Source organism: Mercenaria mercenaria, chromosome 14 (genome assembly GCF_021730395.1).
Source record: "Mercenaria mercenaria strain notata chromosome 14, MADL_Memer_1, whole genome shotgun sequence".
NCBI classification, from domain to species: domain Eukaryota; kingdom Metazoa; phylum Mollusca; class Bivalvia; order Venerida; family Veneridae; genus Mercenaria; species Mercenaria mercenaria.
In genome coordinates this window covers 17,587,899-17,613,938 of record NC_069374.1, presented here as the reverse complement: position 1 = coordinate 17,613,938, position 26,040 = coordinate 17,587,899, and the positions used below count along the sequence as shown (strand labels likewise).

Genomic DNA, 26,040 nt, shown 5'->3' with positions numbered 1-26,040 from the left:
ATAACAGTGTAAACATGTTTTACCTAGTGATTTCATGGAGACAATATTCTGACCAATTTTCATTAAGATTGGACCAAAAAACGTGGCCTCTTGAGTGTAAACAAGCATTTTCTTTGATTTGACCAACTTACCTAGTTTTTTACCCCACATGACTAATATGCGAACTTGTCCAAAATTTCGTGGAAACAAACATTCTGACAAGTTTCGGGAAGATTGGAGCAAAAAAGTGGCCTCTAGAGTGTATACAAGCTTTTCTTATAATTTGACCTAGTGACCTAGCTTTTGACCCCACGTGACCCAGATTTGAAATCGTATAAGACCTCATGATAACAAACATTCTGACCAAATTTTATGAAGATAGAATCAAAAATGTGCCCCCTAGGGTGTAAACAAGCTTATTCTTTGATTTGACCTGGTAACCTAGTTTTTGACCCCACATGACCCAGATAAAAATTCATGCAATATTTCATGCAGACAAACATTCTGACCAAGTTCCATGCACATCAAATGAACAAGAGTTGATTTGACCTGATGACCTAGTTTCTGACCCCATATGACCAAGTTTCAAACTTGGCCTAGAAATCATCAAGATAAACATTCTGACCAAGTTTCAAGAAGATAGGGTCAAAAATGTGGCCTCTAGGTTGTTAACAAGCTTGTCCTTTGATTTGACCCGATGACCTAGTTTTTGACCCGACATGACCAAGTTTCGATCCAGGCCTAGAGATCATCAAGATAATCATGCTGTGCAAGTTTGTATCAAATCAAAGCATAAATGAAACCTCTATATGACTGAAAGGGACAAAATAGAAAGTTCTGCCCCTTTCAGGGGCAGCAACTCTAGAACCCATGATGGAATCTAGCCGGTTTTTGAAAGGAACCGAGATCTTATTGTGACTTAGGTTGTGTGTAAGTGTGGTTAAAAATAAATATAAAATATCACTTCTATTGTGTTCACAAAGTAAAAATGAACAAATTTGGCTCTTTCAGGGGTAAATCAGGGGCCGTAACTCCGGAACGTTTGATTGGATCTGACAGCATCATCATGGAATTTAAGATTTATTGTTGTTGAAGATATTTTGCAGTTTGTATCTAATCAAACCGTAAATGAAGTCTCTATATGGCTGCAAAAGCCAAAATAGCAAATTTTGGCCCTTTAAATGACCATAACTCTGCAACCCATGATAGGATCTGGCCAGTTTTCGAAAGGAACCGATATATGATGCCAATACAAGTTGTGTGCAAGTTTGGTTAAAGTTGATTGCAAAATGTGGTCTCTATCGTGTTCACAAGGAAAAAATAGCAAATTTTGGCCTTGTAATGGGCCATAACTCTGGAACCCATGATGGGATCTGGCCAGTTTTCGAAAGGAACCGAGATATTATGCCAATACAAGTTGTGTGCAAGTCTGATTAAAATCAAATACAAAATATGGTCTCTATCGTGTTCACAAGGAAATTGTGAACGGATGGACGAGGGACGGACGATGGATGATCACAAAAGCTCACCCTATCACTACGTGACAGGTGGGCTAAAAATGTGCACTACGGACGCCAGACCATCCACCCCATACTAATAGATACTTTTCCACCGTCAAACGTCAGTCAACTAACACAAGCTTTAATTCAGAAGTGGAACAACATTCCACTGGTGGAAATCAACACACTTGTCGGTTCTATGCGCCAACGATGCCACGCAGTCTTCGATGCTCAAGGTGGCCATACCCAGTATTAATGTGTGATTTTGGTGTACGACCCCTACCAGATTTAATCAACCATTTCATCAGTTTTCCATAAACGTAGAGCCATAAAATTTTCCACACGAATTCACATTGAAATACTCTTAAATACCTATAAAATAATTAAACCCTTATTTTCATATTTACATGTATCTGCACTTAAACACAGCTGAAGTTACTTATTTTGTTCAGTATATGAGATTCGAACGTGGATGCATTGGTCGAGAGGGCTGAGACACTTTCCTGCGGAAGTGAAGGCCCAAGGCCCGATTCCTGGCTACTCCCATTGATGTGCGTCCTTTAAGCACAGACCTTTATTGCGACTGCCTAAGCTGTCCCAGATGTAAATTGGTACAATCAAATTGATACGGCTAGTGTATAATTGGGGTTGCTCATAAGCTCTACAGAGCTTATGTTTGCTGTTCCACAAAGCGACGGTAAATCATGTAAGTCTGACACTCTGTCCTTGCTTTTCGCCCAAGCTACACTAAGAGGGGAACTGTCTAGATAGTTGTGAATATAGATGTAGTTGGTATCCATGTAATGATTGATTTATTAGTGGTTTTAACATGCAATCATCTGTATTACAGTCTAATAAAACAGCATAGCAAATTTTAACTGCCTTTCAAAACGACACCAAAACTCTATACAGTTACACTGTTGAATAAATGTTTCATAACTGATTAATTCAAAACATGAGTTAATGACACCATATGACAGCACATAAAATTCACCATTTGAAAATATTGTTATTCAAATTTTCTGAAAACCTCTTGCCAGTTATCAATAAAGTAAAACAATATCAATTCCTAGAACATGTTAAATAATTTATTTTGTACATTCTATTGACAATTCATATAAATATCAACATTATAATGTTAAACAAAGAAATCATGAACAACAAAACATGCATTAAAATGGACAATTACTGAGCTGCTTCTCAAATCCACTGCCATAGAGATTGTATACTGATATCAGACCCCGTTTACACTAACATACAACACTTTACATTTTTGACTAAAAGATTTTGTTAGTAAATATTTTGTACAAGTTATGTAGGATACAACTTACTAGAACTGTCTTATAACAACAGCTATAACTAGTAAGTGACAAACTGCCAAGTATTTGTCTGCTCCTGCTTGTGACCTTGACCTAGGAGGTATAGATTTGAACACCTTCTCAACGTGATTAACATTTGTGTCAAGTTCCACTGAAATCATTTGAATTGTTTAACTCTTAGCCTGCTAAATATCTATAATTAACTCAATTTGGACAGTACCAGTAACTGTTAAAAGGGGTGCTTACAAAAAATATACTGACTGAATGGCACAGATGTGCAGGCTAATCATGATCTACACTGGTTGCAAAGGTAGAATAAATCGTGTCCAGCACAAAGTGCTTCAGATACGCAGACAGACTGACAGACTAACAAATTAAGTGTGAAATACTATATGCCATTTGGAGGCATAAAAATATCAAAATGCAGCTTTTTAACGGGAAGCATAAAAATACCAATATGCTGAAAATAAAACTGCAGGACTAAGCTAGAAAACATGTTTAATACAACAGCATTTCTGCAATAAGAGCCAAGACAATTTTCAATCCCGTAGTGTAAGCGAGGTCTAATCTTCGTTTTCTCCTTTTTAATACTTAAGATTGTGTTTGATTATATATCATCTACTTGGCCTTCTTCCAGTCACATTTTACAGCAGCTGGCCTACAAGTATATAAGAGATAATGGATTTTTCTCACAGATGTTAACAAGATGTATGTCCATAGGACACAGGTGCCCCAACTCCTTTCACTGAACATGTTTCGTGACTCAAGTTGAAACATTTTTAAGATATATGCAACACAAACCTTTAACCACTTTACAAGTATTTTCAGTAGGTGACAGACCATTACTCTGGCCTAGATGAGTGAAATCCCAGGCAGAACACCAGGTGCTCAACTTCACATGCTGAGTAACAATCCCATAATGTTTTATGACTCTAAAGGATATTCTTGTTAAGATACATGTGACACAAACTTGTATGCCCTTTATGAATATTTTTGACAATCAAGGGCCATAACTCTGGTCTGACTGACAGAAATCCAGAACTTCACATGCTGGATAATATTCAGATGATGTTTCATGACCCTAGGTCAAATACTTTCTGAGATATGTGCGACACAAACTTTTATTCCCTATTATGCAAATTTCTAATATGTCAAGGGCCATAACTCTGCTTTGGTTTGGTTATACCTCTAGTAAAACCCCAGGTTCACAGCATCAAATGCTGAATAATATTCCTATAATGTTTCATAATCCTGGGTTAAATACTTTTTGAGATACATAAGGCACAAACTCAGACCCTTTTATGCACATTTTGACTAAGTCGAGGACCATAACTCTGGTGTGGCTGTGTGAAGATCCAAATTAAAACACCAGGTGCACAATTTCCCAAGCTGAATAACAATGCTGACAGGACAGGTGGATGGATAAGGGCAACTCCTGGGTTCCACCCCCCCCCCACCAAAAAATAAAATTAGGGGAGTGGGGGGAACAATATAAATGCATCCCTTTCATAATAAATTTGAAAATACAGTAATGAAGGCTGGCAAAAACTGCTCCACACTGTAAGCATAATATTTTACCATTAAAACTCAAGAGCCAATAATGTTGCAAGGATGCTTATAAGTAATTAAAAATCAAAAATAACACAACATGGGGTATTTAAAAAATTATTTTCCATTACTGTACTCCTAATCTGTAAGTCTCTATCCTCAACATGAGTAAATCCAAAATATGCAAATCATAACATGGAAACAGTAGGATCTATATGATGTTTTAAAGCACATTTAATAAGTGATTAAGAAATGGTGAACATTCATTCTTACTCTTTTTACATTAATAACATATATGTGAGAAGAAAAACAAGAGGGTCATTGACCCTAAAGCGCTCATCTGTAAAAAGACTTCAAGTGTGTTTGTATAATGTAATGGTACAAGTACAAAGTTAGGTTTATATAAATATCAAGGTTCTAGCTAATTGTGGATTCAGAGAAGAAGATATTCAAAGTGCATTATTTCATCATAAGCGGGCACCTGTGTAGAACCACCAACCTTCCATAAGCCAGCTGGATGGCTTCCTCACATGAAGAATTCAACACCCCAAGTGAAAAATCTTAAAAATCTCTTTAAGTAATATAAATCAATGTTTTTCAAAGTTAAGTAAGACAAGAGCTGTCTGATGACAGCACACTCAACTATCTGAAGCAATTCCACTTAATAATAGCTCAAATACAAAAGCTTTCATAAGATTTTCTAAATTGAAAGAGGGGCATAATTTTGTAAAGGGTAAGTAAGATTTATGGAACCTAGTTCAGAATGGTCATTTCATGATGCCGAAGAGTTATGAATAGTTAGAAAGCACTCAATACAATAGTTTCTGAGAAACCTGCTTACATCTCAAACTGTCAACAAAATTTCTGAGTGAAAAAGGAGAATAATTGTGCCAAAATAGAAGCTAGAGTTATATAACTTGTTCTGATAGATCATCTCATGGTGCTAAAGATATGTGTTTAATTTGAAAGAATTTGGCCGAGTACGTTTTGAGAAACCTGCTTAAATGCAAAATTTTAATGTGAAATTCCAAGTTCAAAGGGAGCATAGTTTCAAAAAAATAAAAGCTAGAGTTATGTAACTTGTCCTGTGAGGTCAACTAATAATTTCGAAGACATGTGAAGTTTGAAAGTACATTGGCTGGTAGTTTTTGGGAAAACTGCTTAAATGTAAACCTTTTCTTCTGCAGGCATGGACGTTGACTGCTGACAAATGCACTACTATTTGAACAAGAGGGTCATGATGACCATGGATCGCTCACCTGAGTAATATGAGCTACATGTTTCAAATGTCAAACTGATGCTAAAATATTAAGAAAGTAGGTCAGTAGGTCACATTCATGGTCAATGAAAGTCAGTGTTAAGATTGGTGTGCAAAATTGTTTTATGTCATCAAAATTTTGAGGCAGTATCTTAAAGACAAGAAAGTGGGTCAGTAAGTAAAGGTCACAGTCAAGTGACCCCTAAATACTTGGGGTCATCAGGTAATTATAATTAAACAATCTTGTAAATGTGATCAGATAATTTTTGAAGTATTTTTTTTCCTATACAACTCATATAACAAGTGACCCCCAGAGTGTGGGCCTCTTTTCACCACAGGGGCATAATTTGAATAATCTTGTTAGAGAACCACTAGGCAATGCAACATACCAAATATCAAAGGCCTAGGTCTTGAACTTTCAGACAGACAGACAGACAAGAAGATTTTTAAAGTCTTTTCCTATATAAGTCTATGTAAAACTTGGGACCCACAGGACGGGGCCTCTTTTCACCCCAGGGGCATAATTTGAAAAATCTTCATAGAGTACCATGAGATGATGTCACACGCCAAATATCGAGGCTCTACGCCATGCGGTTTTGGACAAGAAGATTTTTTTAATTTTTCCTTTCGGTTGCCATGGCAACCAGTTCTGTGTGGAATTCAATTCTTTGAACAATTTTTAAAGGAGGGGTGGGGGGCTACCTTAGGATCATTCCTGTGAGGCTTGGTGTAAATCTCTATGGTTTTGAAGAAGAAGATTTTTTAGATATTGTTGACGGACGAACAACCCACGACGGACATTGAGCGGTCACAAAAGCCTTTGGCTCAGGTGAGCTAAAAAAGATAGTCTAAATGAAAAACTAAATAATAAAACAAGAGGACCATGATGGTCCTGAATCGCTCACCTATCCCCACATGACCCAGTGTTGAACTGAGTATGACGTCGTTATTTCTATTATTTGACAAAGTGACCTAGTTTTTCAGCACATGTGACATAGATATCATCAAGATAAAAAATTCTGACCAATTTTCATGAAGATCCATTGAAAAATATGGCCTCTAGAGAGGTCACAAGGTTTTTCTATTATTTGACCTAATGACCTAGTTTTTGAAGGCACGTGACCCACTTTTAAACTTGAACTAGATATCATCAAGGTGAACATTCTCACCAATTTTCATGAAGATCTCGTGAAAAATACGGCCTCTAGAGAGGTCACAAGGTTTTTCTATTTTTCGACCTACTGACCTAGTTTTTGACGGCACATGACCCAGTTACGAACCTGACCTAGATATCATCAAGCTGAACAGTCTCACCAATTTTCATGAAGATCCATAGAGAAATATGGCCTCTAGAGAGGTCACAAGGTTTTTCTATTTTTAGACCTACTGACCTAGTTTTTGATCCCACGTGACCCAGTTTCAAACCTGACCTAGATATCATCAAGATGAACCTTCTGACCAATATTCATGAAGATCTCATGAAAAATATGGCCTCTAAAGAGGTCACAAGGTTTTTCTATTTTTAGATCTACTGACCTAGTTTTTAACCCCACGTGACCCAGTTTCGAACTTGATCTAGATATCATCAAGGTTAACATTCTGACCAATTTTCATGAAGATCCATTGAAAAATATGGCCTCTAGAGAGGTCACAAGGTTTTTCTATTTTTAGACCTACTGACCTTCTTCTTGACCGCACGTGACCCAGTTTCCAACTTGACCTAGATATCATCAAGGTGAACATTCTGACCAATTTTCATGAAGATCCATTGAGAAATATGGCCTCTAGAGAGGTCACAAGGTTTTTCTATTTTTAGACCTACTGACCTAATTTTTGATCCCACATGACCCAGTATCGAACTTGACCTAGATATCATCAAGCTGAACATTCTGACCAATATTCATGAAGATCTCATGAAAAATATGGCCTCTAGAGAGGTCACAAGGTTTTTCTTTTTTTAGATCTACTGACCTAGTTTTTATCCCCACGTGACCCAGTTTCGAACTTGACCTAGATATCATCAAGCTGAACATTCTGACCAATTTTCATGAAGATCCATTGAGAAATATGGCCTCTAGAGAGGTCACAAGGTTTTTCTATTTTTAGACCTAATGACCTAGTTTTTGACCCCACGTGACCCAGTTTCAAACTTGACCTAGATATCATCAAGGTGAACATTCTGACCAATATTCATGAAGATCTCATGAAAAATATGGCCTCTAGAGATGTCACAAGGTTTTTCTATTTTAAGACCTACTGACCTAGTTTTTGATCCCACGTGACCCAGTTTCGAACTTGACCTAGATATCATCAAGGTGAACATTCTGACCAATATTCATGAAGATCTCATGAAAAATATGGCCTCTAGAGAGGTCACAAGGTTTTTCTATTTTTAGACCTACTGACCTAGTTTTTGACCCCACGTAACCGAGTTTCGAACTTGACCTAAATATCATCAAGGTGAACATTCTGACCAATTTTCATGAAGATCTTGTGAAATATATGGCCTCTAGAGAGGTCACAAGGTTTTTCTATTTTTAGACCTACTGACCTAGTTTTTGATGGCACGTGACCCAGTTTCGAACTTGACCTAGATATCATCAAGGTGAACATTCTGACCAATTTTCATAAAGATCCCATGAAAAATGTGACCTCTAGAGTGGTCACAAGCAAAAGTTTACGGACGCACGCACGGACGCACGCACGGACGGACGGCGGACGCCGCGCGATCACAAAAGCTCACCTTGTCACTTTGTGACAGGTGAGCTAAAAAATGAGTCAATCAAGCGGAAACTTCTTTTATAATTTCATGATAAGCACAGCCCCTCCCTCCCTCCCTAATACACACTCAAGTACCTATAAATCTAACAGACATTCTGAACAACAGATACATAGCTTGTTTGCAAATGAATGAACAGGAATATCAAATCACACAGAAAATTTAATATTGACTAAATAAATAACGAATTATTCATTGTTAGCAAATGAATCAGTCAATTCTCACTACAAGTACAACAAAAACAAAACGATTCTTATTTACAAGAAATAATTTACTAGCCATTACATTTTTATACGAGTTTAACCTAATTTTATAGCAAGATATCAGTTACATATTGGTTGTCTGTTGACTTACTGCAAAATCAGCAGTTTTATGAATCATATAAGTTTTCCTTAATTTCACAGTATTTTTGTTATCATTTTTGCATATTTTACTCATCATGAAAACTCAGATATTAATTACATTTACAGGAACATTTTACAGCTTTATAAGCAGAAATTAATGCTAGCATTATAAGATTTTAAGACAGGCTTTGATGAAATTTTTGTTGCATGAAAAGATTTGATACGACAGTATCGTCTTTTATTGGAATCAGAACCAAAACCAGTCTTGTCTTGTTCTCTGCAATTAAGTGTCAATATCCCATAGCTTTAGGAGGAATGACTTAAAACAAAGCTGAACAAGAGCACTGCATACGGATGCCATCACTCGTCTGCAAGTGCTGGACAGTATGTAAGAAATTAGTTAAGTTCAAAATTTCTAAGTACAAAAAGGGCCATAATCCTGATAAATGCAGGTTAGAGTTATGGTTCTTGGCCTACATAGTCATCTAATGATGATAAATAAGTGTGCAAAATTTCAAAGCTGTAGCTCTTATAGTTTTTGAGAAAAGGTGGACCTAAACAAAAATTTTAACCAAGAAACTCAAATTTTCTAAGTACAAAAAGGGCCATAATTCTGACAAAATGCATATCAGAATTATTGTTCTTGTTCTACAAAGTCATCTAATGATGATCAACAAGTGTGCAAAGTTTCAAAGCTGCAGCTCTTACAGTTTCTGAGAAAAGGTGGACATAAACAAATTTTAACAAACGCCAACGCCAACGCCAACACCGACGATCAAGTGGCAATACCTCGTAGATTTTTTTTTAAAAATCAGATGACCTAAAAAATGTTATGGAAAACACGCACTTGTCCAGGGATTTAACTCACAACTCTTGCACTTGAACTCCTTTGCAAACAGTCAGACAGGCACTAAAAATAGAGCAATTCTGACTGCCAGTCAAAATAAAGAACATCACAAAATATTCTCAACAAGATAGATTAGATGTGTGAAAAAAAGAAAGAGCTGCAAAATCATGCCCCCCACTCTGGTGTTTGACCAAAGATATTTTTTTTGAGGTGATGATCATTATGACGGTCAAGGTCATTTATATACAGGTCAGTTTGTTAGCCTTGTCTCAGGGATTACTGAGTGTGATTTTGAACTAAATCAGGTCATTATTGCGGGCTGTAGGCAATCTGGTATGGACAAACGGATAGTTAAATCGCTATATGCGTGGGGGCATAAAAACAACATCTTTTCTGGTACCACTTGTAGCTGCCATCAAAATAATATAAACAATAATGTTTCTATCCAATCATACCTTTCAATGTCATACTACTGAAATGTTTGAAGATGTTTCAAAATCTAAAGGTAATTACAAGAGAGGAAACTGTAGCGGACAAATTATTTCTCAAACATCAAAACTTACACCATGGAACTAGTAAGACTTTACAAACAGAATCATATTAACCTTTAGCCTGCTAAATTTTTAAAATGGACTGGTCCATCATTCAGTTTGGGCAGTACCACTTATTATTCAAAGGGGTGTTTTCTGAAAGGTTAATATACATATTCACTTGGACATTTGCATTATAAACAAATTTGCTGCCAAGTGAGAATTTGGCACTTTCATGTACAAGTCCAGAGCATTGATGAATAGAAGCTCAAATCCAATGTAAGTTGTCAAGTGTATCTAAATTAATTCTCAATACATAAGTATTTAAATACATTAACACCTGACAGAAAACATGTATAAAACTGAGAATGGCACAGACATTCTATCCATCCTGCTGAATACTCGGCAAAGGGATAAGTAAAGGGAAGTAACTACTTTATAAATTCTCAAACTTAGAAATTATTAATCTTTATAAACACTGTTTTGCAACCTTTATTAAATACACTTGATGACTGTTCCCTGTATTTTCATACCAGAACTCACGCGTTGGAAAAACATTTTGGAGACTATGTTTATAATGGTCAAAATCACAATTTCACTAGGACTTGAAAGCAGAAATTGCGTAAAATATAAGACCAGTTTGGAGCATTTTATGTGGAAAAACTATTAAAGCAGTAACAAAATTGCAGACTAGATATATTGACACAAACTTGACACTTACACACTTTTATTGGCAACCTGCCGTTTAACATAAACAGAAATATTAAATTTTCAACTAAATACATTAAAAATTTCTTGAAATTGTTTAAAAGAAAGAAGACTGGTTTAAACTCATTTTCAGCAGCTTTTAACAGCTTTAACTCCAGTCTTAAATGTCAAAATCCTTAACTCCAGTCTTAAATGTCAAAATGCTATGTTGACAAAGCAAACCAAAATTATGCCGAGTGCCCCTATTGATCATACTGGCCCACTGTATTTTCACTGTGACCCCTAGGGTCACTAACTCACCAAGTAATTAAAGCCTTACCTCAGATTTAATATCAAATAAGACATTATTTATCACAGGAGAAACCCTGTGCATTATTTCCCTAAAAATCAGTATTTTTTATCACAAAAATAGCCCTCCAACTCTAAACAAAGATGAGCCAATCAGTGTTGCAATGATGCTTAGTTTTTCTAAACAAGTCTTTTAGTGATTCAGATTTATATAGCTAATATATTGCCAAGAAAACCTGGCATAAGTGTTTTCCTGTGTGAAAAAGCCATAATGATTGTTTATAATGTGCCTAACATATTTTTTTGTTACGAACATAAAATAAACCAATTTCTTGTTAAACTTTATTTTCGATAACTAACATTTAGATTTTCTAACATATTTTTCAAATGCCTGAATATATCTGATTCACAAAGTAGAAAGTAACAAAGAACCCATTCTTTTTGATTACCTCCCTTCATGATTATATTCCTATAAATTCATTCACAGCATTGAAAGTAGTGCTTTTCTAACCATGTCATTATGCATACCTGTACTCTCTATGTGGAGAGTTGCTTTATAGTTGTTTAGACACAATTTTAAGTGTTACTGGTCTTTAAAGCTTAATGGACAGGCTTAACAACTGCCTACTTCTATTGTAAGGCTTAAAATTACAACACTGAACCAGATTAATTATGATATTAACCCTTAGCCTGCTAGCAGCAAGTGATTCTGCCTTTGCAACCATATCCGCACAGTCTGATCATGGTCTGCATTGTTCGACATTCAGTCAGTATCTTTTTGGTAAGCACCCCTTTTAACAGTTTAAGGTACTGTCCAAATTTAACGACAGACCAGTTCAATATAGAAATTTAGCAGGATAAGGGTTCATTCAGCCATATTCTAAAAATTCTTACAGACGTATCACTAATCCGGAGATTGAAAACAATATCAACAAGAGCTGTCTGATGACAGCGAGCTCGACTATTCGAAGAATTGATTGAAGAATGGGGTCAAAATATTTCCACAGATATTCAGACAAAAGAAATAAATAGATTAGACAAACAATGTTCCTGTATTTCTTTGATTTCGATAAGTCTTGCACTAAATGGCAATGTATGAACCAATTTCAAAGTCCAAAAAGGGCCACAATTCAGTCAAAATAGTTATGTACTCTTGCCTACAGATGGAAATCATAATGATAAACAAGTGTTCAAAGTTTAAAAGCCATATGTCAAATAGTTTTGACAAAACGTGGACTTGTATGAAAACAGAACCAATTTCAAAGTCCAAAAAGGGCCATAATTCAGCCAAAATCCTTGATGGAGTTATGTTATGTAAATAGATGACAGAGTTATGTACTCTTTCCTACAGATAGAGACTATTATACTAAACAAGTGATAAAAGTTTCAAAGCCATATGTCAAACACTTTACAAAAAATATGAACTGGTACGAAAAACTTAACCAAGATTTCTAAGTCAAAAGGGGCCATAATTCAGCCAAAATCCTTGATGGAGTTATGTACTCTTGCCTATAACTGGATATAGTGATGGTAAACAGGTGTTGAAAGTTTCAAAGCTTTATCTCAAAAGACTTTGTCAAAATATGAACTGGTACGAAATATTAAACCAGATTTCTAAGTCAAAAAGGGCCATAATTCAGCCAAAATCCTTGATGGAGTTATGTGCTCTTGCCTATAACTGGATATGGTGATGGTAAACAAGTGATGAAAGTTTCAAAGCTTTATCTCAAAAGACTTTGTCAATATTCGAACTGGTACGAAAAACTTAACCAAGATTTTTAAGTCGAAAGGGGCCATAATTCAGCCAAAATCCTTGATGGAGTTATGTACTCTTGCCTATAATTTGCCATGGTGATGGTAAACAAGTGTTGAAAGTTTCAAAGCTTTACCTTAAAAGACTTTGTCAAAATATGAACTGATACGAAAAACTAAACCATGATTTCTAAGTCAAAAGGGGCCATAATTCAGCCAAAATCCTTGATGGAGTTATGTGCTCTTGCCTATAACTGGCCATGGTGGTGGTAAACAAGTGTTGAAAGTTTCAAAGCTTTATCTCAAAAGACTTTGTCAAAATGTGGACTGGTCTGAAAAACTTAACCAAGGTGTGACGCCGACGCCGACGCCGTGGTGAGTAGGATAGCTCTACTTATTCTTTGAATAGTCGAGCTAAAAATGAAAAAAACATGTAATACATTTTATCTCTCGTATAATGTTACAAACACATACATATAGTTGTTACAAACAACAACAGAAAACATTTGTATTTTACAGACAAACAACAGTTACACTTGGAATTGTGGGCAATGATACAGGTATCCGATGGTATTAATTATAATGAAACATTTATTGTAAGTAACACATCAACTACACGCAACAAAATGTACATATTTATAATTCAATTTATGTATATATATATAGGATGTATGCGTTTCATCATCACATATATCAATGGTCGTCATTCAAAATACCTAACCTACATTTTGGGCAATTTCAGTTTTTTTTCACTTCATTAAACATAGGACTTCATTTAGCATATCTTTTAAAATGTTAAATCTTCCATTAAATCAGTAAAGCCTTATTAGATCATTAAACAAAATATTGAACCACAACTCTTGGAAGAAAGAAAATGTTAAAAAAAGCAAACTAGACAGAGACTTGCAACTTTAGAACTTTTCATGTAAAGTGAATGAAGTAAACTAAATTGCAGTTTTAACATTTTTGTAACTTTGGCTATTCCTGTCAATTAAAAAAGAAACACAAAAAAAAAAAAAAATCTTATTATTCAGAAAAGGCAATTTTTTGTAGGTTCGTCAATTTGAGAGGTGACCATTGATCTAAACTCTGTATCATGAACTTTTTTCATTCTCTTGCATCCTTCATTTTCCCTACCAATTTTTTTCAACTGATGTAAAACAATTTCTAATCAATGCTCTTGAAAAATATCTATCAAACTGATAACCAGAATAAGCAGTTTGCTGACAAACAGAGATCAATGTTCTAGAACACACAGTCATGTACTTTAGGGCCAAAGGTTATAAACAGCCGAGTTTGCTGACCAGTCCAAAAGATCTTGAATTTGATTGGCTGTTATAGAGTCTTAAAGGTGACCAATGGCAAGCTTGCATTCCGACACTCGTCTCCAAACTCAGCTGTAAAACTAAGATCTTGGGTTATTGAAATTCATAGGAATTAAGTTTACTGACAGACAAACATTTATGTGGCAGCAATGATTTTCTTACTTGTTAACACTTGGTATGATAAAGTGCCTTGCTTCTCCACTTGCAACACCTGTTCTATGCAATGTTACACCATGCCTTGAAAACACTCATTCCTTCTATCTAAACTATCTCACCATTTTCCAAATTTTTCTATTCTAAGGCAGCTATCAGCTTTAATTATGGCAGATCTCCCTTATAAAAGTAACAAACCTTATCAAAGTCAATTTTATATCCAATTACAAAAATTATAAATTATCAAAAACAAAGAAACTACACACATCACGCTGCATCATTCCATTTTTTTTCCACATTTTCTCTACAATACTCTTGAATACATTCAGTATAATTATTGACTTCAAACAAACAATACTTCTCAAAATTTCTCAATTGTTTTTTTCTTGATCATACTGGTGAGCATAAGTTTCAACAATTAACATAACATTGTAAATGTTTTTTTCTCTCTCTCATTTTCTCCTCGAAATATAAAAGAGAACACTAGAAATGTTAATTATTTTAGTCTCCATGGCAACAGTGTTTCCATGGCAACAGTTACTTAGCAACCACAACCTTTCCTGTGTCTTCCTTGCCTTTATATTTAGTTTTGCCTCCTGACCATGGTACATATTTGTGTCTAATCATATGCTGAAAAAATAATACAAATGAAATGTTAAAATCTCAAAACAAGAGTTAAAGGGCAAACGGGCGCTAAGGCCTGACAGAATAATACTTATGTTTACGGTTACTTGATTAAACAAGAGGACCATGATGGTCCTGAATCGCTCACCTCTTCCCACATGACCCAGTTTTGAGTATGACGTCGTTTTTTTCTATTATTTGACATAGTGACCTAGTTTTTGAGCTCATGTGACCCAGTTTTGAACTTGACCTAGATATTATCAAGATAAAAATTCTGACCAAGATAAAAATTCTGACCAATTTTCATGAAGATCCATTGAAAAATATGGTCTCTAGAGAGGTCACAAGGTTTTTCTATTATTTGACCTACTGACCTAGTTTTCGAAGGTACATGACCCTGTTTTGAACTTTACCTAGATATCATCAAGGTGAACATTCTCACTAATTTTCATGAAGATCTCATGAAAAATATGGCCTCTAGAGAGGTCACAAGGTTTTTTTATTATTTGACCTACTGACCTAGTTTTTTATGGCACGTGACCCAGTTTCAAACTTGACCTAGATATCATCAAGGTGAACATTCTGACAAATTTTTATGGAGATCCATTCACAAGTATGGCCTCTAGAGAGGTCACAAGGTATTTCTATTTTTAGACCTACTGACCTAGTTTTTGACCCACATGACCCTGTTTCGAACTTGACCTAGATATCATCAAAATGAACATTCAGACCAATTTTCATACAGATCCCATGAAAAATATGGCCTTTAGAGAGGTCACAAGGTTTTTCTATTTTTAGACCTACTGACCTAGTTTTTGACCGCACATGACCCAGTTTCAAACTTGCCCTAGATATCAACAAGATGAACATTCAGACCAACTTTCATACAGATCCCATGAAAAATATGGCCTTTAGAGAGGTCACAAAGTTTTTCTATTTTTAGACCTACTGACCTAGTTTTTGACGGCACGTGACCCAGTTTCGAACCTGACCTAGATATTAACAAGGTGAACACTCTGACCAATTTTCATGAAGATCTTGTGAAATATATGGCCTCTAGAGAGGTCACAAGGTTTTTCTATTTTTAGACCTACTGACCTAGTTTTTGACGGCACTTGACCGAGTTTCGAAGTTGACCTAGATATCATCAAGATGAACATTCTGATCAACTTTCATAAAGATCCCAAGCAAAAGTTTACAGACGGACGCACGGACGGACGACGGACACCGCGCGATCACAAAAGCTCACCTTGTCACTTTGTAACAGGTGAGCTAAAAATGCTAGGTAGATAGCCAAGCTAATTTTTCATCTTATTTTTTTTTCACGGAATGTGTCATAAAAGAACATGTATTTAAAAATCTATCCCTAATTTATACTTTGCGGGCATGAAAAAAAGTAAAGAGTCAATTTTAAGCTTGGTTTTTATTCTGGCCTAAACTGATTTACCATTTACAGATGAGCAGACAGACTTAAGGACAGATGAAAACAGTATCACTGTATGACCCTAAGTATACAAGCAATTATTCAAACTTCAAGCAATCATTTAAACTGTACGCAATTATTTAAACAGAATTTCAGTTTCTGAAAAGAACAAAACCATTATGCTAAATGGACTATACATAAATATCCAAATTACGAAAACTGAATTATTAGTTAACATACAATTCTTCATCAATTCTTTGGAATTTCATAGTAGAAATTTTAATGCTGATTTTCACCACCTAAGGCTATGCAAAAATGTGCAGAGCCAATAGGCAAGTGTGGTAGTCAAAATATCACTACAAGGACTTAAAGCACTAAAATCTTACCTTAATTTGTCTCTTCATAGTAATCACGAATAAAATGATAAAGTACATCACTAGTATAGGCCAAAACACAGGTATATTAAACGCTTCAAAGAATGTGCAGAATGTTGCCACACAAACCGCTTTTGTACCTGAATACCTGAAAAACACAAAACAAATCTTGGATGAAAATAATCTGTCATTTTCTTGTAATGCTAGAAAAATCAAATTACACTACTAAGTAAGGTACTAATAATATGTTATGTACCATATCTGCAAAAATGTTTCTATTTTTGCAATCTTTTCACCAAACAATGTTGGTGCTCTTTGTTTTAAACAAGAGCACCGCAATGGGGAGCAATATATGCCCCAGGGTAAGACCTTTGACCATTGTGACCTTGACCTTGAAGCGAGCCATCTAAGACATGCGATCTGTAAGTCGTCTCGATGTGGTAAATATTTGTGCCATGTTTCTTTAAAATCCTTCAAGAAGTTCAAGAGTTACAGAGTGGACAAGAAACAAATTCATATGACCTTTGACCCCTTAGTGTGACCGTGACCTTGAAGTGAGCCATCCAAACATGTGCTCTGCATGTCGTCTCGATATGGTGAACATTTCTGCCAAGTTTCTTTAAAATCCTTCAAGCAGTTCAAGAGTTACAGAGCTGTCTCCAAACAAAATCATATGATCTCTGACCCGTAAATGTGACCTTCACCTTGATCCGAGTCATCCAAAACATACACTTTACACACCGTCTTGATGTGGGGAACATTTGTGTGAAGTTTCTTCAAAATCCTTTAAGGGGTTCAAGAGTAACAGAACGGACACAAAATTGCTAAAAGACGTACAGAAAGATGGACAGATACCAGTGTCATAACATGATTCGTCCCTTCAGGCGTATAAAATTCACATACATATTACCAATCCAGCAGAACAGGATAAATGTTTTCCAAGCATTTTCTGGCAGTATGGTGATTAGTCCTACCTCACTGGAAAATACTTATTCTTGTAGATTTTGCATTTGTTTCAATCCACGAAATTTATCCCAACTAACAACTTTCAACTTATTTTAATCAATAGACCTTGAATCTAATTGCAAGTATCTCAGCTTACCGTAAAAACTCGAATATATCACGCTAGCATGTATATTACGCACCCCCAATCTTGTATCAAAATCTTGGGGAAAATGCTTACATTGGAATATATTACGCACTGAAATTTCAGTCGGAAAACGTTCTTTACAAACTCGAAATCGGCCATTAGCGGCATGCGTAAAAATGATTTCTTGTGAAAATCGCAATTGCTGCATAATAGGTTACAGACAACAGTGACAATATCTGAGAGACAAATCTTTCTAAAGTATTTTAGAATTTTCTCAAGCTGTCAACACTTTAGTACGCTTTAACAGACGTGCGAACAAACTTCTCATAATTATCGGCACATCAAACGAGAAAATTGCGGTTAATTAGCATGTTTGTTTACCAATATACGAGTGGCTGTATTGATCAGTAATAATTGGCTGCAGATAAAGAAATAACAAACAATCTGTTTTAATTGCAATTTATTTGGGCATCCTTAAATGATAATGATTTTAATGATTAAACACCTACAACCCGGAACCGCGAAATTTTGTATTTTGCCTAATTATTAAACAGACACATTATCCAGTGCTCTGGATATGTATCATATTTATTAATTAAATTTACAAATACAAAAATTTTAACTCGCAATCAAAATCAACATTACCATATATCATGAGAGGTTAGGTTCCGTACGTGTTTTTAGACCCACCAAATAAAACACTCTTCAAGAGGAGGTTAAAAAAGCACGACCCAAAATGTAAACACACGGCAGTTGACAAAATTGTCCGATTTTCGCCGATATTTTCGGGTTTTCAGGCTAGGAAAAAATGTTTGAAGCTCTACCTTGGTGTATATTACGCACCGCTTTGAGAAAATGAAATAAAATCGTAAAAAAACTGCGTAATATATTTGAGTTTTTACGGTAGTTGAAATCAAAAGTACTAAGACAAAAATTCAACAAAATCAATTGACTTACAGTATCTGACCTTACAGTATTTAAGGTTTGCAAAACATTTAAAACTCAACAAGTACACCACAATTTTGCAAATAAAATGTGGGCCTCCATGGCCAAGTGGTTAAGGTCGCTGACTTCCAATCACTTGCCCCTCATCGATGTTGGTTCGAGCCATTCGGGGCACTGAATTCTTCATGTGAGGAAGCCATCCAGCTGGCTTACGGAAGGTCGTAGGTTCTACCCAGGTGCCCGCTCGTGATGAAATAATGCACGGAGGTGCACCTGGGGTCGTCCTCCACCATCAAAGCTGGAAAGTCGACATATGACCTAAAATTGTGTCGGTGCGACGTTAAACCCAACCAAAAAAAAAATTTAAAGAATGAAATGTGGCAGCGGATGAGTTACATTTGGCTTTTTCTTTAGTGGAAAGTACTAAAAACATTCCTGAATCTTGGAACATGCTGCTGCGAACAGTGACAGAATACACTATCCCAAGCATCTTCACAAATCTCTCTCAGAGTTACTCACTCAGAGTTATATCCCCATGAATGTACCCTTTTCACTGTATTCAGCATAACTTACCAAAATTTAAACTCTGGTAATCGCCTCATAAAGGGTTTGAATTCGTCTGATGACCTGGTAGGTAGTTCTGGCCCATCTTCTGAAACAAAGAATGCAATGTAACCAAGGTAACAGACCAAACAAAAAATTAGTGTAATACAGAAGTGGATGTAAGTTGTAACCAAGGTACAGGGTTGTGAATACAACAGACCAACATTAACCTTTACTCTCCTCAATTTCTAAAATGGCTTGGTCTACCATTCAATTTGGCCAGTACCATTTATTACTGGATGGGGTGCTGAATTGAAAATTTACTGACTGAATAGCGAAGAGAGCAGACCATGACCAGCCTGCAAGGACGTACAAGCTGATCTAGACTGCACTGGCAGAATCACTTGCTGCTAGCAGACTAAAGGTTAATGCTATTGTTATAACAATATAACTGAAAATGATATTCACTTTAAAGATCTTCATCTACCCACACATTAGTTTTGCCAATATATAATGTAAATGCATAATGGACAGACTTTTGATCTGTCTTTAGAATAAAATGTATTAAGTTAACGAAGACCCTTTGGAAGCATAGAATGCAAACAAGCAAATAGTTTCAGTTTGATTGAGTCTATTCATAGGACAAAATGGAAAGTGCAACAACCATCACACACCCTTGTACTGGCTTAAGTGGAATTCTATTACACAGATATTTGAATGTACTCCAGGATCCCAAAGTACCAAAAATTATAACAACACCAGAGATGGCTGCCACATGGTACTTCAACATTGCTACTTTGATAGTTAATAGAAATATAGGAAAATCCATTTGACGCATAGAATGCAACCAAGCAAAGTAATAGCGAACTCGGTCTGACTGAATCTGTTGAAGACTGAGTTAAACCAAATTCAAAAAATTGACAGCCTGTAATAACGACATGAAGTATCATTAAATCTAGCAGCCACAAATGACATTACCTACCAAAATGCCATTTTGTGGTATACTAGAAGCATCACAATAAGATTACACAAAGATTCACAAATTCAGTCTTTGAAAAAAAAAATGTAGACAGAAAACTAGAAAAACAAGAGGACCATGATGGTCCTGAATCGCTCACCTATCTCCACATGACCCAGTGTTCAACTGAGTATGACATCGTTATTTCTATTATTTGACATAGTGACCTAGTTTTTGAGCACATGTGACCTAGATATCATCAAGATAAAAAATTCTGACCAATTTTCATGAAGATCCATTGAAAAATATGGCCTCTAGAGAGGTCAAAAGGTTTTTCTATTAATTGACCTAATGACCTAGTTTTTGAAGGCACGTGACCCACTTTTAAACTTGACCTAGATATCATCAAGGTGAACATTCTCAACAATTTTCATGAAGATCTCGTGAAAAATATGGCCTCTAGAGAGGTCACAAGGTTTTTCTATTTTTCGACCTACTGACCTAGTTTTTGACCGCACATGACCCAGTTACGAACCTGACCTAGATATCATCAAGCTGAACATTCTCACCAATTTTCATGAAGATCGATTGAGAAATATGGCCTCTAGAGAGGTCACAAGGTTTTTTCTATTTTTAGACCTATTGACCTAGTTTTTGACCCCACGTGACCAAGTTTCCAACCTGACTTAGATATCATCAAGATGAACATTCTGACCAATATTCATGAAGATCTCATGAAAAATATGGCCTCTAGAGAGGTTACAAGGTTTTTTCTATTTTTAGATCTACTGACCTAGTTTTTAACCCCACATGACCCAGTTTCGAACTTGACCTAGATATCTTCAAGGTAAACATTCTGACCAATATTCATGAAGATCCATTGAAAAATATCGCCTCCAGAGAGGTCACAAGGTTTTTCTATTTTTAGACCTACTGACCTAGTTTTTGACCGCACATGACCCAGTTTCGAACTTGACCTAGATATCATCAAGGTGAACATTCTGACCAATTTTCATGAAGATCCATTGAGAAATATGGCCACTAGAGAGGTCACAAGGTTTTTCTATTTTTAGATCTACTGACCTAGTTTTTGACCCCACATGACCCAGTTTCGAGCTTGACCTAGATATCATCAAGGTGAACATTCTGACCAATACTCATGAAGATCTCATGAAAAATATGGCCTCTAGAGAGGTCACAAGGTTTTTCTATTTTTAGATCTACTGACCTAGTTTTTAACCCCACGTGACCCAGTTTCGAACCTGACCTAGATATCATCAAGATGAACATTCTGACCAATTTTCATGAAGATGCATTGAGAAATATGGCCTCTAGAGAGGTCACAAGGTTTTTCTATTTTTAGACCTAATGACCTAGTTTTTGACCCTACGTGACCCAGTTTCGAACTTGACCTAGATATCATCAAGATAAACATTCTGACCAATATTCATGAAGATCTCATGAAAAATATGGCCTCTAGAGAGGTCACAAGGTTTTTCTATTTTTAGACCTACTGACCTAGTTTTTGACCCCACGTGACCCAGTTTCGAACTGACCTAGATATCATCAAGGTGAACATTCTGACCAATTTTCATAAAGATCTTGTGAAATATATGGCCTCTAGAGAGGTCACAAGGTTTTTCTATTTTTAGACCTACTGACCTAGTTTTTGATGGCATGTGACCCAGTTTCGAACTTGACCTAGATATCATCAAGATGAACATTCTGACCAACTTTCATAAAGATCCCATGAAAAATGTGACCTCTAGAGTGGTCACAAGCAAAAGTTTACGGACGCACGGACGCACTGACGCACGGACGGACGACGGACGACGGACACCGCGCGATCACAAAAGCTCACCTTGTCACTTTGTGACAGGTGAGCTAAAAAAACATGCCAAGTCAAAGTTTACTTAATAATGCAAACAATCAGTAAACTAAATGTGTGTCCATAGGACACAAGTGCCCCACCCCTGTCACTGTACATGGTGTCAAGTCTCTAGGTGTAATACATTTTAAGATATATGCAACACAAACATAAGCACTTGATGCGATTTTTTCACTAAGCCAAGGACCATATCTCATTATTATCTCTGCACACTAGCTGTACAACTTCACATGCTGAACAATATTCCTAAATATTACATTTCATAATCCTTGGTCCAATATTTTTTGATACATGCGACACAAACTTAGGCCCATTTTTAATCAAGAGTGATAACTCTGGCCTGGTTGTGTGAGATCCCAATTAAAACACCAGATGCACAACTGTTATGCACAACACAAATTTGATGAATAACAATCCGAAGAGCTTTAATGACTGTGTCAAATGCTTTTGCACAAATTCGGACAGGCTGAATGACAGATTGGCAAGGGCAACTCTTAAACGCTCCACTCTTTTTTTTGGTTGGGGCACAAAAATGTGCTTCATAATGGAAATTTATGCAGCTTATAAAATGACCTACCATCGCTGTCCATATTAAGTGAAGGGTCTATCTTTGGTGTGAGGAATCCAATAAATAAGTTCAGTAGATAAATTCCTAAAGCGTAAGTCACTATATACCAGCCCTGAAATAAACAAACAATTCCTTCATGTTAAGTTGAAATGGAGGGTTCTGAAAAAGTCTACATTATTCAATACTGACATGTTAATTACATACCATGTGTCTGATGTCACTTCTGATGCCATTTCAAAGTGTTTTATCTTACATGAATTAAAACTTTTGTAAAGTAATAGGGTCCTGCTAAATTCCTTCAATATCTCTGGTACAGAACTCAAGCATACTACTCCACACAAAATCTAGTACCCTACAAGACAAATACACAGCAAGGGGACGCTAATTATCTCACAGACAATTGAAGAGCCATTGGGAGAGGAATATCTCACAGATATTTGCACTGTAATGAAAGGCTAACTATCTCACAGACAATATCACGGCAAGGAGGAGGGCTAACTATCTCACAGACAATTGCACAGCAAGGAGGAGAGGCTAACTATCTCACAGACAACAGCGTGGCAAGGAGGAGGCTAACTATCTAACAGACATTTGTATGCCATCATTTACGATATTTTGTACATGCAAAACTACCTTAAAGATGCTTACCTGTAGTAAATATACTCTAAGGAAGTATAATATAAACAAAACAAGGGTCAAAGCCCATCTAAACGTCATGTGTGGTGTGGCCTGGTCTAACAATCCTTGCTGGATCTGAAAGAAAACATCAGATGCATGATCATAATCAAACATTAAAACATCCTGAGAGAAAAGTAAAGCTCATTCAGCCATATAATGCTGGAGATAAGAAAGGTCTGATATATTTGAAATAAAAGAAGGAAATGTTTAAACCAATTTATTAGGCCTATTTCTTACAAAAACTTAAAATTAAGATTTCCGGCCTCTTCCAATTGAAAAGGTGCTATTTCCTCCAATTCAGGCAGAGAATTTTTTCATATTTGGCAAGAATTTCAGACTGAGAAAACACCTCTTAGAATAATTAATCATGGAGCTGCCCAAATTGAATGACATACCAATCCATTTTAGAAACTTAGAAACTTAATATAAAACATGGCTTTTGTCTCTACTTACCTCTCCAATTCTCCTGAAGAGCTGTTTCACCACATTAGGTCTTGAAGGCTGTATATCATCCTCCATGATTAGTATTCACGCTGAAAATAAAACCAAGAACCACTTTCATACAAAATCTACTTAACTGTTTATCGATAAATGTTGCTGTAAAATATATCTTTAGATCTGTGAAGAAACCATCCAAAACAACCGCTCTGAATGTTGTCTCCATGTGGTGAACATTTATGTCAAGTTTCTTAGAAAACCCTCAAGGGGTTCAAGACTTACAGAGTGGACACAAAATTGCTAAGGGACAGACAGACGGACACCGTCATCATAACATAATAAGTCCCTTCAGGCGTATAAAAGCATTTACAGATTCGCTAATGACTCAACCTTCTGGTACGCAATTCTAGTCCTCAATACAGCCATGAGGAAAGGCATTCAGTCTAATAGATTTACTAACATCACTAAAGCACCTCATTTTCATTATCTGATAAGTATGACCACGTGTAATTTTATGATAAATGAACATCAATGTTTTCATATCCATGGACTATTTTATACAGTTGAATTAAATCAAAACAGCGACGTCTATAACAGATGGTTGGTAAGTTTAAATGATTGAGTCTCTGTACATAATGGTACTGGTAGATATTTCAATTCATTAATAATCTTGACAGTGGCTAGGTTCCTAGACCTGGAGTCTAAGATAGGGCTGTCTAGAGGTCTGGTAATCAATATGAGTACTGAAAATGTTTTTTGTAGACATGAGGCTGTAATGTATCTTGAATGTGTGTCTGTTGACTGCTTAAAATCTGTCGACCATTCCACACTACTTGTCTCAAAAACTGAAACTGTATCACAAAATCAAACCACAACGTGTACAAAAAATCCAGATGAACCAAAACAGGAAAGTGACCCAAGAGTTGCTTTAAAGAGACGGTTGGACTACAATAAAGACTTCAATTTTAGTAATGATACTGTGTTATTTCAATGACATACTATCAAAAGTTGTTGTCCCCAAGATTTTGAAAATGTTCCCACATTTTTTATACCTAGGGGACCCACCATTTTTTATCCATGCCAGAACCCTGCAGAAAACATTAGTTTTATTTTCTAATCCTTTATTCCCAAGAAAAACACTATCCATAATGCGATAAATTGATAGTTACAACTGTTTGCTGTAATGGAAACTTTTAATAAATTTATCAAACTTGTCTTTTTCTCGGGACAGAGGGATTAAAACAAGAGCTGTCACAGGAGACAGTATGCTCAACTATTTCGATGCTGGATAGTGAAACTGGGCATATTTGATGAAGCTGGAGGTGTCACTGGAGTGTTTAATGACTCCAATGTGGATGTCGATATTGGATAGTAGCTTGAGTCTGTGTCAAAAGTATCAAGTAATAAGAGAGATAAGGATAAAGTGTATCAAAACATTAAATAAGTATAATTCTAAGAAACAAGAGGACCATGATGGTCCTGAATCGCTCACCTCTTCCCACATGACCCAGTTGATAAACATTCAGACCAACTTTCATACAGATCCCATGAAAAATATGGCCTCCAGAGAGGTCACAACGTTTTTTCATTATTTGACCTACTGACCTACTTTTTGAAGGCACGTGACCCACTTTCGAACCTGACCTAGATATCATCAAGATGAACATTCTGACCAATTTTCATGAAGATCCATTCATAAATATGGCCTCTAGAGATGTCACAAGGTTTTTCTATTTTTAGACCTACTGACCTAGTTTTTGACCGCACATGACCCTGTTTCGAACTTCACCTAGATATCATCAAGATGAATATTCAGACCAACTTTCATACAGATCCCATGAAAAATATGGCCTTTAGAGAGGTCACAAGGTTTTTCTATTATTTGACCTACTGACCTAGTTTTTGATGGCATGTGACCCACTTTCGAACTTGACCTAGATATCATCAAGATGAGCATTCAGACCAACTTTCATACAGATCCCATGAAAAATATAGCCTCTAGAGAGGTCACAAGGTTTTTCTATTATTTGACCTACTGACCTAGTTTTTGAGGGCACGTGACCCACTTTCGAACTTGACCTAGATATCATCAAGGTGAACATTCTGACCAATTTTCATGAAGATCTCATGAAATATATGGCCTCTAGAGAGGTCACAAGGTTTTTCTATTTTTAGACCTACT

At 36.1% G+C, this 26,040-nt stretch overlaps 1 protein-coding gene across 2 annotated transcripts in view; it reads right to left on the bottom strand.

Annotated features, from left to right (window-relative positions):
* Positions 1-2,548: 2,548 nt before the first annotated feature.
* LOC123526470 (protein RER1-like) overlaps positions 2,549-26,040 on the bottom strand; it is a 29,245-nt gene continuing 5,753 nt past the window's right edge. The window contains exons 2-7 of one of the 2 annotated variants that reach the window (XM_045305634.2): positions 23,874-23,953; positions 23,391-23,495; positions 22,752-22,854; positions 19,359-19,437; positions 16,763-16,898; positions 2,549-14,959 (exon numbers count right to left, since the gene is read on the bottom strand). In XM_045305634.2, coding sequence (XP_045161569.2) covers positions 14,867-14,959; positions 16,763-16,898; positions 19,359-19,437; positions 22,752-22,854; positions 23,391-23,495; positions 23,874-23,939 — 582 coding nt within the window. In that variant the 5' untranslated portion in view covers positions 23,940-23,953 and the 3' untranslated portion in view covers positions 2,549-14,866. The remainder of the gene's footprint in view (positions 14,960-16,762; positions 16,899-19,358; positions 19,438-22,751; positions 22,855-23,390; positions 23,496-23,873; positions 23,954-26,040) is intronic. The other variant, XM_045305635.2, reaches the window with a different exon arrangement.